We start from the raw sequence: 19,166 nt of genomic DNA on the forward strand, positions 1-19,166 counted from the left end.
TAAAAGAATATTGTGTTTATATTCTCTTGTTTTTTTTTTTGGTGCATTTCATTGTAAAGTGTTTCATTTTAATCATGAAATTGAAAACGTGTTCTTGTATATAATTTACTGTCAAGAACGTAATCTGTGTTGCTGCTTCTCAAAGTTTCTGAGTTACCGCTGCAGTGATTAGTGTATTTTTATTTTTAAATTTAAATTATTATTCATTTTGGACACTCGCAAAATATTCACTCTCTTAACAATATCAGTTGAGATCTCCTAGGATACTAAACCCGCCCTGGAGACCCATATCTACCAATCAGTGAGGAGAGCCCAGAGTGGTTACTGGCTGCTGTTAAGTGTCAATCAATAAATCCTGTCCAGTTGTCTGTTTGAAACTGAAACACGTTTATAATAATCACACCTGGAACCAGGAAGATCACTTAACTGAATTAAAGGGAAAGTACACAACACAGACAGTTTCCATTGCAGGAAAGGGAACGCTGCCTCTAATGCACTGTTTGGAAGAATGACAGTATAGTTGTATTCACTGAAGAGAATGCAAATCTAAGTGGCGATGCAAAGCCATGGAAAGTTCTGATTAAAACATGGCATCTGTGCTGCCGTGGCTCCCTGCAGGCACCGTGCTTTCACTAGCATTTGCCACTGAATTTATTACGGTTCTTTCAGTGTTTCAAAACAGAATAATAAAGGATGAAAAAACGTGAACCACTTGACTCAAAAATTCCCATCCCTGGTTTTGAAACTCTTCCCCCATGATGCTTCTCTCGCTCTGCGGTGCGTCTGTGCTGGAGCTCTGCTGCCACCTGCAGGATTGAAACTGTACCTGCGCCACAGCAGAGACGTTCACACATACTGGGAGGCTGGGGTTTGGAGGTCAGGGTCCCGGTAGTGATCTGTACCTGTGAGAGACGGGCTCACCTGAGTTCAAGCCACTGATCTGCAGAGAGAAACACACACGCACACACTGTGCACACAGACACGCACACATACACAAAGCATGGTAAAGCACAAGAGAGGTTTATTAATCCTGATCCTTTTAAATAAGTTTTACACTGATCTGTGGTGTGCAGGGTGTCTTGCTGTTGTAAAGAGTCTGAGGGGCGAGGCTGTTCAGAATGATTTCTGTTATAATTACACACACCCTCACACATGACGCACTCACTTCAATTCCAATTGTTCTTTTCCTCACAGTGCTGATTGCACCCAGGGCCTGCTGTTAACCATTATAATTACACTCTTTAATTGTGGTTGCGTGCTCGATGCCTGAGAAGGTACGTGTGCACAGGACAAGACGGACTGGAAACGCTCACAAAGCCGTGGCAGTAATGGATTGGTTTGGAACAGTAATCACACAGCGGTTTAACCCCAGACTATCCCTCTAGTGCTCGCTACACAACGGGACAGCTTTGCTGAGAAAGTGCAGCTCACCTGCTCCACAGCGTTTTCATCTGAACACAGTAAACATCCTCCATTGTGTGTGCGCCTGGATTTTTGAGTCTGTGTGTCTATGAAAGTCTGTGTGTCTGTATGTGTTTTGGGGGTTTGTGTTGTGTGTGTTTGAAGGTTGGTGTGTGTGTATTGTGTGTGTTTGAAGGTTGGTGTGTGTGTGTGTGTGTGTGTGTGGTGTGTGTGTGTGTTGTGTGTGTGTGGTGTGTGTGTGTGTGGTGTGTGTGTGTGTGTGTGTGTGTGTGTGTGTGGTGGGTGTGTGTATTGTGTGTGTTTGAAGGTTGGTGTGTGTGTATTGTGTGTGTTTGAAGGTTGGTGTGTGTGTATTGTGTGTGTGTGTGTATTGTGTGTGTGTGTAGGTTGGTGTGTGTATTGTGTGTGTTTGTGTTGGTGTGTGTGTATTGTGTGTGTGTTTGTGTGTATTGTGTGTGTGTGTGTGTATTGTGTGTGTGTGTGTGTGTGTGTTGTGTGTGTGTGTGTGTACGAAGTTGCTCAACCCCACATGTCTCTGGAATGGTGTCTGTGTATGAGTGGTGTGTGTATAGACACTCATAACAGCACACATGTGTTCCAAGCTTCTTGTAAGAGGTGAACAAGTGTTTTGTTAATGTGTGGTGTGTGTGACGCACAGCTCACCCCTGAGTCTCTGGAAGTCTCTTTGGATGAAAGTGTCTGCTAGATGACTCATAAAAGCAGCATTGTGTTTAAGCTCTTGTAAGAGGTGAGAAAGTGTTTGGTTTTAATAATTTCCATCAGCGGAAAGGGAGCTTACCGCCAGGCTCGGGACCCCTCTCATCGGATGGGACGCAGACACCTTCTCACAGGAAAGGATTACCTGCAAACCAAAAGAAAAAACACAGCATTTGAATCCCGACAGTGAAGAGAAACACAGCCAGGCTGAGCTGACAGCAGGGTCTCCATGATTTACATAACCCAGCAGAGTCTCAACTGAACGGGACTGGAAACACACACACATACAGGACAGGGTGAACCAGGGGCAAAACACTGCAGAGAGAGAGAGATTACAGGGTGAAACCTACGGGTGCAACCACTCTCATCGAGATAGACGCAGACACTTACAGGGGAACAAAGGGGCAAAACCTTGGCAGAGAGAGAGAGAGAGAGACCTAACAGGACAGTGCAAGAGAACCAGTACAGGAGAGAGAGTGAACCAGGGGCAAAACACTGCAGAGAGAGAGAGAGAGAGACATACAGGACAGAGTGAACCAGGGCAAAACACTGAAAGATAGAGAGAGAGAGAAGAGACATACATGACAGGTGTAACCAGGGGCAAAACACTGCAGAGAGAGAGAGAGAGAGACATACAGGACAAGGGTGAACAGGGGCAAACCACTGCAGAGAGAGAGAGAGAGAGAACATACAGGCAGTGTGAACCAGGGGCAAAACACTGCAGAGAGAGAGAGAGAGACATACAGGACAGGGTGACCAACTGCATGTCCTGGACGACTTTGAACATACGGACAAGGTGGAACCAGGGGCAAAAACACTGCAGAGAGAGAGAGAGAGACATACAGGACAGGGTGAACCAGGGGCAAACACTGCAGAGAGATAGAGAGAGAGACATACATGGACAGGGTGAACCAGGGGCAAAACACTGCAGAGAGAGAGAGGAGATACTACAGGGATACAGGACAGGGTGAACCTGGGCAAAACACTGCAGAGAGAGAGAGAGAGAGACCATACATGACAGGGTGAACCAGGGGCAAACACTGCAGAGATATAGAGAGAGAGAGACATACAGACAGGGTGAAACCATGGGGCAAAACTGCGGCAAGAGAGAGAGGAGAGAGAGACATACAGGACAGGGTGAACCAGGGGCAAAACACTGCAGAGAGAGAGAGAGAGAGACATACAGGACAGGGTGAACCAGGGGCAAAACACGATTTTGCACACGAGATTAGAGAGAGAGACATACAGGACAGGTTGACCATGGGCACAACCACAGGGTGAACCAGAGCAAAAGACAGCAGAGAGACATCTACAGGGTTGAACCAGGGGCAAAACACTGCAAGGAGAGGTAAGAACCCGATACATACAGCCAGGGTGAAGTCCGAGGGCATAACACTGCAGAGAGAAGAGAGAGACACATACAGGTCCAGTGGTGAACCGTGGGCAAAACACCAGGTCTCTAGAGAGTCGAGATTACATTACAGGACCAGGGAATGAAATTCCAGGTGCAAAAACACCTGCTGCAGAGAGAGAGAGAGAGAGACATACAGGACAGGGTGAACCAGGGGCAAAACACTGCAGAGAGAGAGAGAGAGAGAGGATATACAGTACAGGTGGAACCATGTTCAAAACCTGCAGTAGAGAGAGACAGTGAAGACACCAGAGAAGAGAGACATGCTAGAGAACCTCAGATAGAACTCTGAGTATATGTCCCACTTGAGCCGGCGTTTTGCACACTGACATGAATAACAGCAGTGAACATAGATACAGTGGGTCAACACTGCAGTCCAGAGACACTTGGACAGGAGACAAGGAGAGAGGAGAGAGAGAGACAGAGAGAGGAGAGAGAGAGATTGATTTAATTGCCCATTTATTGAACCTGATTTTGCACACTGAATTAATGAATAAATGATGCATTTGATAATGTCCAGTGCCTCCTAACCCAGGCTGCGGTCAGTCGACTGGCAGCTTCTGAGAGAGGCTGTCACTATACTACCCAGATATTCAGCGCTCCCCCTACTGGATAAACACAGTCAGGGCAGTTAAACACAGTCAGGGCAGTTAAACACAGTCAGGGCAGTTGAACACAGTCAGGGCAGTTAAACACAGTCAGGGCAGTTAAACACAGTCAGGGCAGTTGAACATGGTCAGGGCAGTTGAAAAGGAAATTCTAAACTGTATTCCATGGCATACATACACAGATAGAAAGAGCAGACAAAGACAAATATGGGTAGATAGATAGATAGACAGAGACAGTGATAGACACACAGCCAGATAGAGACAGTGATAGACACACAACCAGATAGAGACAATGATAGACACACAGCCAGATAGAGACAGTGATAGACACACAGCCAGATAGAGACAGTGATAGACACACAGCCAGATAGAGACAGTGATAGACACACAGCCAGATAGAGACAGATTGAGACAGTGATAGACACACAGCCAGATAGAGACAGTGATAGACACACAGCCAGATAGAGACAGTGATAGACACACAGCCAGATAGAGACAGTGAGACAGTGATAGACACATAACCAGATAGAGACAGTGATAGACACACAGCCAGATAGAGACAGTGATAGACACACAGCCAGATAGAGACAGTGATAGACACACAGCCAGATAGAGACAGTGATAGACACACAGCCAGATAGAGACAATGATAGACACACAGCCAGATAGAGACAATGATAGACACACAGCCAGATAGAGACAATGATAGACACACAGACAGATAGAGACAGTGATAGACACACAACCAGATAGAGACAGTGATAGACACACAGCCAGATAGAGACAGTGATAGACACACAGCCAGATAGAGACAGTGATAGACACACAGCCAGATAGACAGCTAGAGACAGAGTTACAGACAGACAGAGAGTTATAGAGAGAGTTACAGACAGACAGAGATAGTTACAGACAGACAGAGAGTTATAGAGAGAGTTACAGACAGAGAGAGTTACAGACAGACAGAGAGACAGAGAGAGTTACAGACAGACAGAGAGAGTTACAGACAGACAGAGAGAGTTACAAAAAAAAAAAAAAAGACAAAGTTACAGACAGTTATAGAGAGAGCAAGGAAAAACAAAATAACATAGGGAAAAACAAAAAAGAGACATACAGAAATTATAGAGATTTACAGACAGACAGACAGACAGAGAGTTATAGAGATAGTTACAGACGTATAGACAGAGTTACAGGACAACAGAGAGTAATAGAGAGAGTTACAGACAGACAGAGAGTTATAGAGAGAGTTACAGACAGACAGAGAGAGTTACAGACAGACAGAGAGAGTTACAGACAGACAGAGAGAGTTACAGACAGACAGAGAGAGTTACAGACAGACAGAGAGTTATAGAGAGAGTTACAGACAGACAGAGAGAGTTGCAGACAGACAGAGAGTTATAGAGATAGTTACAGACAGACAGAGAGAGTTACAGATAGACAGAGAGTTATAGAGAGAGTTACAGACAGACAGAGAGTTATAGAGAGAGTTACAGACAGACAGAGAGAGTTACAGACAGACAGAGAGTTATAGAGAGAGTTACAGACAGACAGAGAGAGTTACAGACAGAGAGATAAATAGGCAGCTAGATTAGGAGGTGCACAGACAGATATTTGAGCCGTACAGAATGAAAGGCCCTCATTTCCCTAGAAGGCTGTGTTGTTTTCTCAGGTTCCTGCCCGCACTGCAGCCACACATTTGACTAGCCATATCCTCGGAGCCGGCGTCGATAGGCAAATGCCTTCACGGAGGGGCAGGCAAAGGAGTGGAAACACCTGGGAGGGAGCAGCCCTCGAGAGCCCATTGGAAACAATCCCCCTGTGCAGCGGGCAGCTCCGCTCCTCTTGTGCAGTCTCACGCTGCGCTGCGCACAAGCACACTCTTCAAGCAGCACCGTCGTTCTTCATCAGAGAGCTCTCTCTCGCTCTGCTGGGACTATAACACTGCTCTGGGTTGCTGGCCGGCTTTATTTCACTTGTATTTGTTTGCTTGTCTTGCGTGATCCCGCGGGCAGTTCCTGCAGACTCCTCAGCTGATCTGTGTGTCGGTTGGTGACGAGGATGAGGTCTAGTTTCGGGGTGGGCGTCCTGTCCTGTGTGCTGGCCGCTGCCTGTGTGCTGGAGGCCTCCGGGAGGGGGAGCGGCAGGATCGTGGATCAGCTTTTCAATGTCCCCGGGGATTACATTCTGGGAGGCTTGTTCCCCATCCACACCACAGACATGGACCTCAGCAAGCGGGTGGAGCCGGGAACAGTCCGCTGTGAAAGGTAAAGCCATGTCAATAACAGGGTCGCGTTCAACGCAAAACTAAAGCAAGCGCAGAGGGGAGAGTTAGCTCTTGGGACCAGGTCGCAGGGTCGCAGGGCAGTGAAAGGTGCGCATGGCGCTCTGATGATAACCTGCTGGTCGTGTGACTGAACGGTGAGAATATTTCACCAGGAAAAAAAAAAAATAAAAAATAAACAGGCGTATGTGTGAATCAGAGGGAGCAGAGATCTGGGTTTAGAGGCAAAAAAGAGTAAGAGTCACACATATAAACGCTGTTTTTATTTTGTATTGCACTGCAATGCCTTTATGCCAGCCTGCGATCTTTAATAACCATGCCTCCTCCATCACCACTGCTTTTACACTGCTCTCTTACCAAGACGTACTCCCTAACTTGCAATGATGGGCACGCTCCCGCTGAAACAGACACTGTCTGACATGCTGCTCTGCTGGGCTTAGCTTCACTACAGTCACCAGTCACACACACAGCACCCCAGTGCAAGGCTGGATCTCTTTCAGGGCAATGAGTTTCAGGCTCCCTGCCAGTACAGTGTGACAGCGTGACGGATCATGATCATGTTGTTATTATTATTATTGATGATGATGATTGTTATGAGTGGTCTCTCTCTTATATAAGGTGGTCTAACATTAGGCCAGCATTGTATTAATAATTCAGAAATTAAAAAAAAAAAAATCACAAATCTTTAAGAGGGAGCACTATAGTGTGATTATTACCTGATAAAAGCACAGCAATGTGTGATACAGCACAGGGAAAGCACAGGGAAGCATTGCAAAACACAGAGAGGTCTGGTAAAGCACAGGGAAGCATTGTAAAGCACAGAGAGGTCTGGTAAAGCATAGGGAAGCATTGTAAAGCACAGAGAGGTCTGGTAAAGCATAGGGAAGCATTGTAAAGCACAGAGAGGTCTGGTAAAGCATAGGGAAGCATTGTAAAGCAACAGAGAGGTCTGGTAAAGCACAGGGAAGCATTGAAAAGCACAGAGAGGTCTGGTAAAGCACAGGGAAGCATTGTAAAGCACAGAGAGGTCTGGTAAAGCACAGGGAAGCATTGCAAAGCACAGAGAGGTCTGGTAAAGCACAGGGAAGCATTGCAAAGCACAGAGAGGTCTGGTAAAGCACAGGGAAGCATTGTAAAGCACAGAGAGGTCTGGTAAAGCATAGGTGAAGCATTATAAAGCACAGAGAGGTCTGGTAAAGCATAGGGAAGCATTGTAAAGCACAGAGAGGTCTGGTAAAGCATAGGGAAGCATTGTAAAGCACAGAGAGGTCTGGTAAAGCATAGGGAAGCATTGTAAACACAGAGACCCAGGGTAGGCTCTGGTAAGTGCACAGTATGAGCATGAGAAAAGCATGGGGGGAAAACACCAAGCCTGAATACCGGGTCACTGTTATAAAGGAAACTTAAGACTGGGGAGGATGGGAAACATGGTATACTCACACTATTAAAAAAAGAGGGTACTGCAATTACTCTAGTTTGTAATGTCGTGTTCTCCTCAATCTCCTCCTCCTCCTCCTCCTCCTCCTCCTCCTCCTCCTCCTCCTCCTCCTCCTCCTCCTCTTCCCTCCTCCTCCTCCTCTCTCCTCCTCTCTCCTCTTCTCCTCCTCTCCTCCTCTCCCTCCTCTCAAGTTCTCCTCTCCTCTCTCTCTCTCTCTCTCTCTCTCTCTCTCTCTCCTCCCTCTCTCCTCCTCTCCTCTCATCTCTCTCATTTCTCTCCTCTCTCTCTCCTCTCTCCTCTCCTCTCCTCCCCCTGCTCTGGTGATGAAGTTTGCAGTGGAGGAGATCAATAACTCGAGCACGCTGCTCCCTCTTCTCCTCCTCTCTTCTCCTCTCCTCTTCCTCTCCTCTCCTCCTCCTCACCTCGCTCCCTTTTTCGCCTCTCCTCTGGTGATGAAGTGTTGCAGTGGAGGAGATCAGTAACCGCCGAATACGTTTCTCCCTGTCCACGGGGCCTGAAGTCCGCTACGAGGAGCTCAAACCACTCTGCGGGAGCTCTTCAGGCTGCCTGCTCATGCTGTTTCCACAGTGAGCGACCCGCAGGATATCCATGTGCCCGGCCTGGCTCTGGGCTACGAGATATACGACACGTGCATGCAGTCCGTGGTGGTGATGCAGCCCGCCATGCTGTTCCTGACGGAGCGGCGCTCGCAGGAGATCCAGGTGCTGTGCAACTACACTGAGTACAGCACCCGCGCAGCTGCCATCATCGGACCCGCCACCTCCGCCATGACAGCCACCATTGGGAAGCTCTTCAGCTTCCTGCTCATCGACAACCAGAGAGACACTGCGACAACCAGAGAGACACTGCGACAACCAGAGACACACTGCGACAACCAGAGACACACTGCGACAACCAGAGAGACACTGCGACAACCAGAGAGAGACACTGCGACAACCAGAGAGAGACACTGCGACAACCAGAGAGAGACACTGCGACAACCAGAGAGAGACACTGCGACAACCAGAGAGAGACACTGCGACAACCAGAGAGAGACACTGCGACAACCAGAGAGACACTGCGACAACCAGAGACACACTGCGACAACCAGAGACACACTGCGACAACCAGAGAGACACACTGCGACAACCAGAGAGACACACTGCGACAACCAGAGAGACACACTGCGACAACCAGAGAGACACACTGCGACAACCAGAGAGACACACTGCGACAACCAGAGAGACACTGCGACAACCAGAGAGACACACTGCGACAACCAGAGAGACACTGCGACAACCAGAGACACACTGCGACAACCAGAGACACACTGCGACAACCAGAGACACACTGCGACAACCAGAGAGACACTGCGACAACCAGAGAGACACTGCGACAACCAGAGAGAGACACTGCGACAACCAGAGAGAGACACTGCGACAACCAGAGAGAGACACTGCGACAACCAGAGAGAGACACTGCGACAACCAGAGAGAGACACTGCGACAACCAGAGAGAGACACTGCGACAACCAGAGAGAGACACTGCGACAACCAGAGAGAGACACTGCGACAACCAGAGAGAGACACTGCGACAACCAGAGAGAGACACTGCGACAACCAGAGAGACACTGCGACAACCAGAGAGACACTGCGACAACCAGAGAGACACTGCGACAACCAGAGAGACACTGCGACAACCAGAGACACACTGCGACAACCAGAGAGACACTGCGACAACCAGAGAGACACTGCGACAACCAGAGAGACACTGCGACAACCAGAGAGACACACTGCGACAACCAGAAAGACACACTGCGACAACCAGAGAGACACTGAGACAACCAGAGAGACACTGCGACAACCAGAGAGACACTGCGACAACCAGAGAGACACTGCGACAACCAGAGACACACTGCGACAACCAAAGAGACACTGCGACAACCAGAAAGAGACTCCTGCGACCCACCAAAAGAGACACTGGAGATACCGCATGAAGAACAATACTTAGCACTTGCTATCAATTCCAACCACACCACACACGACCAGACACACACACTGCGACACCCGAGACACACTGCAAAACGTGCAACGCACACACACACACACACACACGATATTAAACCCTTCAGCTTCTTCCTAATTCCTAAGGTAAAGAAAAATAAAACAGCAGCAAACGTTGACTCTGCGACAACCAAAGAGACACGGAGATACTCAATGATAAACAATACTAGCACTGCTATCAAATTACACCACACCCACCACACACCAACCTCTCACTCTCTAAACAAATAAATCAATCAATACCCCCTCCCCCACAGATCAGCTACGGAGCCACGAGCGACAAGTTCAGCGATAAGAAGCACTTCCCCTCTTTCCTGCGGACGGTGCCCAGCGACAAGGACCAGGCCCAGGGCATGGTGGGCCTGGTGTCCGGGTTCCAGTGGAACTGGATCGCGGCGGTGGGCAGCGATGACGAGTACGGGAAGCAGGGGCTGAGGCAGTTCTCCCAGCTGGCCTCACAGGCCTCCCTGTGCATCGCGTACGAGGGGCTGATCCCCGTGTACAGCCCCCCTGAGGACAGAGAGAGAGAAAGAGACAGAATAGGTAAGAGCGAGAGTGGAGGAGAAAAAAAAAGGAGAGAGAGAAGGAGAGGGAAGAGGGAGAGTGAGAGATAGAGAGAGAGAGGGTGAGAGAGAGAAGAGAGAGACCCGAGTAGAGGAAAGATGTGAGAGACACAGAGAGGAAGATAGAGAAGGATAGAGAGAAGAGAGAGAGAGAGAGAGAGAGAGAGAGGGAGGTGGAGAGAGAGAGAGAGCATGAGAGAAGGAAAAGAGAAAAGAGGCAAGAGAGACCCCAGAGAGAAAGCAGAGACAGGAAGGAGAGAAGAGAGAGAAGAGACTAGGGGAAGAACACAGAGAGACAGAGAGGAAGCGAGAGTAGACACAGAGACAGCGAGAGAGAGAGAAGAAGAGAGAGAGAGAGAGAGACGAGAGAGAGAAAGGAGAGAGAGTGAGAGAGAGAGAGGTAGAAGGATAGAGGAGAGACAGAGGAGAGAGAAAGAGAGAGACGAGAGAGAGAGGTGGGGGGTGGGGAAATGAGAGAAGAGAGAGTTGGAAAGAGAGAGACAAAGTGAGAGAAAGAGGGGAGAGCCACAGAGAGGAAGATAGAGAAGGGAGAGAGAGAGAGAGAGGGAGAGGTGGAGAGAGAGAGAGAGAGAGAAGGAGAGAGGAGAGAGGAGAGAGAGAGGAGAGAGGAGATAGGGAGAGAAAGGAGAGAGAGAGGAGAGAGAGAGAGGGAGAGAGGAGAGAGAGAGAGGGATAGAGAGAGACAGAGAGAAGAGAGATAGAGACACAGAGACAGAGAGAGATAGAGAGAGGGGGGAAAGAGAGAGAGAGAGAGAGACACAGAGAGAAAGAGAGAGAGAGAGACAGAGAGAGGAGAGAGAGAGGAGAGAGAGAGAAAAGAGAGAGAGAGATATTTCTTGATCTCTCCCTTCTCCTTGCCTCTCTTCCATCTCCCTCCTCCTGCTCCCTCCCTCTCCTTCCTTCTTCCTCTCTCCTCCTCCTCTCTTCCTCCTCTTCCTCTCTCGCTCTGCTCTCCTCCCCCCCCGCTCCCTCTCGCTCGCTACTCGACTCTCTCTCTTCCCTCTCGCCTCTCCTCTCCTCCCTCTTCTCCTCCCTCCTTCCGAAGATAGATAGGGAAGACTCTCACACACACACTCTCTCTCACACTCACCTGTCCCTCCTGGTTGCAGGTGATTCGCAGGCGTATGCGGAAGGTGTGGATTGGCAGCACTGCCTGGGTCCTGATGGAGGACGTCTCCTCCCTGCCTGGCATCGAGACGGTGGGCACAGTGATCGGGTTCAGCTACCACAACCCCGAGGTGCGAGGCTTCGAGCAGTACACGAGAGACCTCTTCACACAGCTCCAGAGCGAGCAGCAGCAGCAGACGAGGAGGAGGAAGAGGAGAGGGGGAGACCCCTCACCCCAGGACATGCCCATCCCACAGACCTGCCCCGTCTGCTCCAGCCTCACCCCCGAAAACGTCTCCTTGGTGACCCAGCCCCTGGTGAAGCACAACGCTTTCAGCGCGTACGCGGCCGTGTACAGCGTGGCTCACGCGCTGCACAGCATGCTGGGATGCGGCGCGGAGCAGTGCAGCAGGAACGTGACGTCACTCTACCCCTGGCAGGTAGGGACCTTGCACATCCCAATCACGCTCACACACACACACACATCCCAATCACGCTCACACACACACACACACATCCCAATCACGCTCACATACACACACACACATCCCAATCACGCTCACACACACACACACAAATCCCAATCACGCTCACACACACACACACACATCCCAATCACGCTCACACACACACACACATCCCAATCACGCTCACACACACACACACATCCCAATCCCAATCACGCTCACACACACACACACAAATCCCAATCACGCTCACACACACACACACAAATCCCAATCACGCTCACACACACACACACACCCCAATCACGCTCACACACACACACACACATCCCAATCACGCTCACACACACACACACATCCCAATCACGCTCACACACACACACACACATCCCAATCACGCTCACACACACACACACATCCCAATCAAGGCCTACGTGTGTAGTTGTATGCTGTTAGGGTTAGTGTTAGTCCGGTTTGTGTGTGTGTACAAGGTTAAGTGCGAGTGCGTGTGTTGTGTTTTAGTTGTAATGTGAGTGTAAATGTGTGTACACAATCACTTGCACTGGATTGGTGTGTTTATGGTTATTGTGATTGTCTGGTGTGACAGTTAAAGACACTCGTGTCAGTGTGGCTTAGTGTCCTAAAGGTTCGTGCTACACCATTTGACACACATCCCAAATCACACTCACACACACACACACAATCCCAATCACGCTCACACACACACACACAAGTGTTTACATGGTTAGTTCGAGTGTAATGACACACACACAAATCCCAATCACGCTCACACACACACACACATCCCAATCACGCTCACACACAGTGTGTAGGGTTACGGTGTGAGTGTGTGTGTTTTGTTACCAGTTATGCGAGTTTATGTGTGGGTGTGTAGGTGTTAGTACGAGTGTGTGCTCACAAAGTCACTGAGGTTCAGCCCATTAAGTTCACCACCACGTGGTGTGTCCTAAGGTAGTGCGAGTGTGTGTGGTGTCAATAGTGTACATCCGAGTGTTTGTGTCGCACACACGCACACACATCCCAATCACACTCACACACACACACACATCCCAATCACGCTCACACACACACACACATCCCAATCACGCTCACACACGCACACACATCCCAATCACGCTCACACACACACACACATCCCAATCACGCTCACACACGCACACACATCCCAATCACACTCACACACACACACACATCCCAATCACACTCACACACACACACACATCCCAATCACGCTCACACACACACACACATCCCAATCACGCTCACACACGCACACACATCCCAATCACGCTCACACACACACCAGCAGTTGCAAAAATGTTCAAAGGAAACAACGGACGGCACACACGTTCCCAAGGGTATGTAGTATTAGGGTCACGCCGAGGGTGGAGGTGTGTGTGCGCACCCGTGTATGGTGTGTGTGTGTAGGGTTCGTGTGCAGTGTATGTGGGTGTGTAGGGTTAGTGTCAGTGTATGTGTGTGTGTGTCGGGTTAGTGTGACGTGTATGTAGTGTCACATCCCAATCACGCTCACACACGCACACTGTGTGTGTTAGTCGGTGAGTGTTGTGTGTGTTGTGTGTATCCCAATCACGCTCACACACACACACACATCTAGGCGAGTGGTTAGTGTTGTGATTTTAGGTTTAGGTGTGTGATCCCAATCACGCTCACACACACACACACACATCCCAATCACGCTCACACACACACACACACATCCCAATCACGCTCACACACACACACACACATCCCAATCACGCTCACACACACACACACATAGGGTTAGTGCCGTGTGTGTTGTGTGTGTTGTAGGGTTAGTGCGAGTAGGCGTAGTGCGTCGTGTGTGTGTGAAATATTTCAAAAATAGGATAAGTATTTTCAATTGCAAGAGTGTGAATGTGCGCGTGTGTAGGGTCCCAGTGCGACACCGTGTGTGTCCACAACTCATCATAAGGGTTAGGGCACAGTGTGTGTTGGTTTGTTTAGTGTAGTGTGCCGAGTCACACCAACTTGTGTGTAGCCAATCACGCTCACAACACACACACACTAGGGTTTCACACTCAGTGTAGTGTGGTGCCCAGGGTTCCACACTCAAGTGGTGTACACCACACATCCCAATCACGCTCCCACACACACACATCCCAATCACGCTCCTCACCATACCCACATACCAACACACTCCACCGGCGGTGTGTAGCGCGACATCCCAATCACGCTCACACACACACACACACATCCCAATCACACTCACACACACACACACATCCCAATCACACTCACCACACACACACACATCCCAATCACGCTCACACACACACACACATCCCAATCACGCTCACACACGCACACACATCCCAATCACACTCACACGCGCACACACATCCCAATCACACTCACACACACACACACATCCCAATCACGCTCACACACACACACACATCCCATCACATACACACACCACACACACACACATGTGCGATCGGTGCGTGTACGGTGCGTTCTCACACACACACACACACACACACACACACCCACACACACACACACACACACGCACGCACACACGCACGCACGCACTCATGCACACGCACACACACGCACGCTCACACACACACACACACACACACACATGCACGCACACACGCACACCACACACACATGCACGCACGCTCACACACACACACGCACGCTCACACATACACACACACACACACACACACACACACACACTGCACACACACGCACACGCACACACACGCACGCACACACACACACACACACACACACCACACACACACACACAATGTGGAAATGATGACTGCTCTGGTTGACTGACTGTCAGCCGAAGGTTTTAAAGTCAAGATTCGGTATTGCTGAAACTGTTCTAAGCAGATAACAATATATAAAAATATATATATTAAAAATAATGCAATTAATATACGAAAACAGAAACTAAAATTCCAACCTTTATGAAAGTATCCAGCACAGGGAAGCATTGTAAAGCACAGAGAGGTCTGGTAAAGCATAGGGAAGCATTGTAAAGCACAGAGAGGTCTGGTAAAGCATAGGGAAGCATTGTAAAGCACAGAGAGGTCTGGTAAAGCATAGGGAAGCATTGTAAAGCACAGAAAGGTCTGGTAAAGCATAGGGAAGCATGGCAAAGCACAGAGAGGTCTGGTAAAGCATAGGGAAGCATTGTAAAGCACAGAGAGGTCTGGTAAAGCATAGAGAAGCATTGTAAAGCACAGAGAGGTCTGGTAAAGCATAGAGAAGCATTGTAAAGCACAGAGAGGTCTGGTAAAGCATAGAGAAGCATTGTAAAGCACAGAGAGGTCTGCTAAAGCATAGAGAAGCATTGTAAAGCACAGAAAGGTCTGGTAAAGCATAGGGATGCATGGCAAAGCACAGAGAAGTCTGGTAAAGCATAGGGAAGCATTGTAAAGCACAGAGAGGTCTGGTAAAGCATAGAGAAGGATTGTAAAGCACAGAGAGGTCTGCTAAAGCATAGAGAAGCATTGCATCCCAAATACTGAGTTCTGGTTTTGATTTTTTGATTCGTCCCTGCAGCTCCTGGAAGAGCTGAAGAAGGTCCAGTTCCAACTCAACAGCCAGGAGTTAAAGTTCGACGAAAATGGGAACCCCAACATCGGCCAGGGGATCCTGACATGGGTTTGGGGCGCGAAGACGGAATACAAGGAAATCGGAACCTACACCAAAGGGGAGCTCAGCATCGACAAAGACCAGATCACTTGGTACACACAGAACAAGCAGGTAACAGATCACCTGCTACACACAGAACAAGCAGGTAACAGATCACTTGCTACACACAGAACAAGCAGGTAACAGATCACCTGCTACACACAGAACAAGCAGGTAACAGATCACCTGGTACACACAGAACAAGCAGGTAACAGATCACCTGCTACACACAGAACAAGCAGGTAACAGATCACCTGGTACACACAGAACAAGCAGGTAACAGATCACCTGGTACACACAGAACAAGCAGGTAACTGATCACCTGCTACACACAGAACAAGCAGGTAACAGATCACCTGCTACACACAGAACAAGCAGGTAACAGATCACCTGCTACACACAGAACAAGCAGGTAACAGATCACCTGCTACACACAGAACAAGCAGGTAACAGATCACCTGCTACACACAGAACAAGCAGGTAACAGATCACCTGGTACACACAGAACAAGCAGGTAACAGATCACCTGCTACACACAGAACAAGCAGGTAACAGATCACCTGCTACACACAGAACAAGCAGGTAACTGATCACCTGCTACACACAGAACAAGCAGGTAACAGATCACCTGCTACACACAGAACAAGCAGGTAACAGATCAGGGTTTGATACAGCACAGCTGCCTCAGACTAGGTCTCCCGGAACCAGGTTTCAAGCCGCTGCTCCTGAGAGAGGCTCGGGGTTCCCTGGAATATTTCCGCTGGTCTGAGTTGCCTGGTCAGCCTCGGGGCCCAGCAGGGGTGCGAGAGGCTGGTCAGTCATGCGCAGCTACCTGCGTTCTCTCCCTCAGGTGCCCGTGTCCCAGTGCTCCCAGGAGTGCCGGGACGGACAGGTGCGCCGGGTCAAAGGGTTCCACTCCTGCTGCTTTGACTGCCTGGACTGCCAGGCCGGCACCTTCCAGAACAACAGCGGTGAGTCACAGGCAACTCCTGCCACCCAGAACCACCGCTGCCCTTAGGAGAGGCACAGCGATAGAGTCAGGAAGCACAGAGAAAGCATGGCAAAGCATAGGCAAGCAATGTAAAGAACAGCAGAGAAGAACAGGGAAGCATGGTGAAGAGAGGTAGTAAAGAGGGAAGCATTGTAAAGCAGAGAGGTCTTTGGTAAAGCATAGGGAAGCATTGTAAAGCACAGAGAGGTGTGGTAAAGCATAGGAAGCATTGTAAAGCACAGAGAGGTCTGGTAAAGCATAGGGAAGCATTGTAATGGTAAAGCACATTGTAAAGCACAGAGAGGTCTGGTAAAGCATAGGGGGTAAAGCAAGCATAAAGCATAGGGAAGCACTGTAAAGCACAGAGAGGTCTGGTAAAGCACAGGGAAGCATTGTAAAGCACAGAGAGGGAAGCATTGTAAAGCACAGAGAGGTCTGGTAAAGCACAGGGGAGCATTGTAAAGCACAGAGAGGTCTAGTAAAACAAAGGGAAGCATCCCCTGCCATAGACACTCGGATTGGGGCTCTCCAGAGACCAGGACTGGAGACTCCCCTGCTATAGACACTCTTCCCATCCCTCTTATTCACAGGCGTGTTTTCTTCCCCTCCTGTTGCTTTGCAGAGGATTTCCAGTGCACTCAATGCCCCGCTGGCCTGTGGTCGACCACCAGGAGCAGGCACTGCTCCCGCCCAACCTTCACCTTCCTGGACTGGGGCGACTACGTCTCCCTCGCGCTGCTGCTGGTGACCTGCGCCCTGCTGCTGTGCGTGGCCTACGTGGCCCTCCTCTTCCTCAGGCACTACCAGAGCCCCCTGGTGCGGGCCTCGGGGGGGCCTCTGAGCCTGCTGGCCCTGCTGGGCCTGGCATGCAGCTCCTGCAGTGTGGTTCTGTTCCTGGGCAGCCCCAGTGATCTGGTGTGCCTCCTGCAGCAGCCCGTCTCCGCACTCAGCTCTGTGCTCACGAGCTCCGCCCTGCTCGCCATGTCCCTGCAGGTAGGCGGGGAGCAGAGGGGGCAGTTTTTTGTTATTATTACAATCATTTTAAATCTACTGACGTAACAAAGAGCTGGTGTATGCTGGTGTATCTCTCTAACACCTCCCCTCCTCCTCCTCTCTCCTCCCCGCGCAGGTGATCTGTGTGACAGATTTCCCACAGCTCTCTGCCTCACGCCTGGGCTGGGTCCAGGGGCTGGGCAGCTGGCTGGTGGTTGCCGTGGGGACCTGCCTGCAGGGCGGGGTCTGTGTATGGTACATTCTGAATAGCAGGCCCCTCTCCCAGTACGTGGCCCAGATGGAGGTGTCCTTCTCCAGCACTTTCCTGCGCTGCCAGACGGAGCCCATGGACGGCTTCGGGCTGATGCTGGGCTGCAACGGGCTGCTGTCTCTGGTCTCGTTCATGAGCACCTTCATGGCCCAGAAGCCCCCCAAGCAGTACAACATGGCCCGGGACATCACCTTCTCCACGCTAGCCCACTGCGTGGTCTGGGTGGTCTTCATTCCCATCTACACCGGCCTCTCGGAAAAGGGCAAGTCCGTGGCTCAGATGGTTGCCATCCTGCTGGGGAACATCGGGATCGTGGCCAACTACTTCCTGCTCAAGTGCCACCTGCTCCTGACCCAGCCGGCTCTCAACACTCTGGAGCACTTCCAGATCTACATCGAGGGACCTGCGGCACGGACACAGTCAGAGGAGGAGGAGGGGGTGGTGAAGGAGGGGCAGGAAGGGGAGAAAGAGGGGCAGAAGGAAGGGGAGAAGGAAGGAGAGAAAGAGGGGGAGAAGGAAGGAGAGAAAGAGGGGAAGAAGGAAGGAGAGAAAGTGGGAGAGAAGGAAGGAGAGAATGAAGGGGAGAAAGAGGGGGAGAAGGAAGGGGAGGTCAAGTAACTGTTCAATGCTGGATACTGAACCAGACTCTGGAGATCTGGGCCGATTCTCTTTTCTCCTTGAACTGCCTTAATGTTTCTGAATAATTTAAATACAGAGCTGACAGTTCTAGCGCTCTGTTGTCTGCAAGCTACTGTAACCCTCTTCCTGTTGTGTATTTTCTGTATGTTTCTTACCTCACTCACAAAATGAAATTAAACTGCATGTTAAATCTGGAGCACCGAGCGCTGCCCCTTTCTCTTTCTCTCCCAAGTGAAATCAGTCTTGTGCTCTCTGCTTGAAATGCTTCTAACGTTCCTAACTCCTCACTGGGATCGCACTACACAGGGGAATTCAATCTGCTGCCTGAAGGTGTGTTTCCACAGTCAAAAGAACTTGGATCCAAGCAGGAGTCAAGACAGTTGAACCAGTTTGTTTAAAGCACTGTTTGTCATGATCACAAACTTGCTGAGACATGCCTTTACTATATAAGCAC

General features: G+C 49.9%; 1 protein-coding gene and 1 long non-coding RNA gene across 2 annotated transcripts; one reads left to right on the plus strand and one right to left on the minus strand.

The window, feature by feature from the left end:
- Positions 1-40: 40 nt before the first annotated feature.
- Positions 41-7,931, minus strand: LOC121329024. Its single transcript, XR_005951737.1, has 4 exons — positions 7,877-7,931; positions 5,778-6,410; positions 2,222-2,284; positions 41-902 (listed from the first exon to the last, which is right to left on the minus strand). It is a non-coding gene; the product is annotated as an uncharacterized LOC121329024 (long non-coding RNA).
- A 266-nt stretch (positions 7,932-8,197) lies between these two features.
- LOC121328920 (taste receptor type 1 member 3-like) lies at positions 8,198-18,691 on the plus strand. Its single transcript, XM_041274065.1, has 8 exons — positions 8,198-8,202; positions 8,395-8,703; positions 10,188-10,480; positions 11,575-12,068; positions 15,687-15,890; positions 16,669-16,789; positions 17,432-17,802; positions 17,939-18,691. The coding sequence occupies exons 1-8, from the start codon at positions 8,198-8,200 to the stop codon at positions 18,689-18,691; spliced, it is 2,550 nt and encodes an 849-aa protein (XP_041129999.1).
- The last annotated feature ends 475 nt before the right edge of the window (positions 18,692-19,166 follow it).

This window comes from Polyodon spathula, chromosome 16 (genome assembly GCF_017654505.1).
Source record: "Polyodon spathula isolate WHYD16114869_AA chromosome 16, ASM1765450v1, whole genome shotgun sequence".
Classification (NCBI taxonomy): domain Eukaryota; kingdom Metazoa; phylum Chordata; class Actinopteri; order Acipenseriformes; family Polyodontidae; genus Polyodon; species Polyodon spathula.

What these genes read in the sequence shown, in the direction of transcription:
- LOC121328920 (XM_041274065.1), top strand. An exon ending in CGTCACTCTACCCCTGGCAG is followed by an intron (nt 12,069 to 15,686) that starts GTAGGGACCTTG and finishes TCGTCCCTGCAG; the next exon opens with CTCCTGGAAGAGCTGAAGAA. An exon ending in GGTACACACAGAACAAGCAG is followed by an intron (nt 15,891 to 16,668) that starts GTAACAGATCAC and finishes TCTCTCCCTCAG; the next exon opens with GTGCCCGTGTCCCAGTGCTC.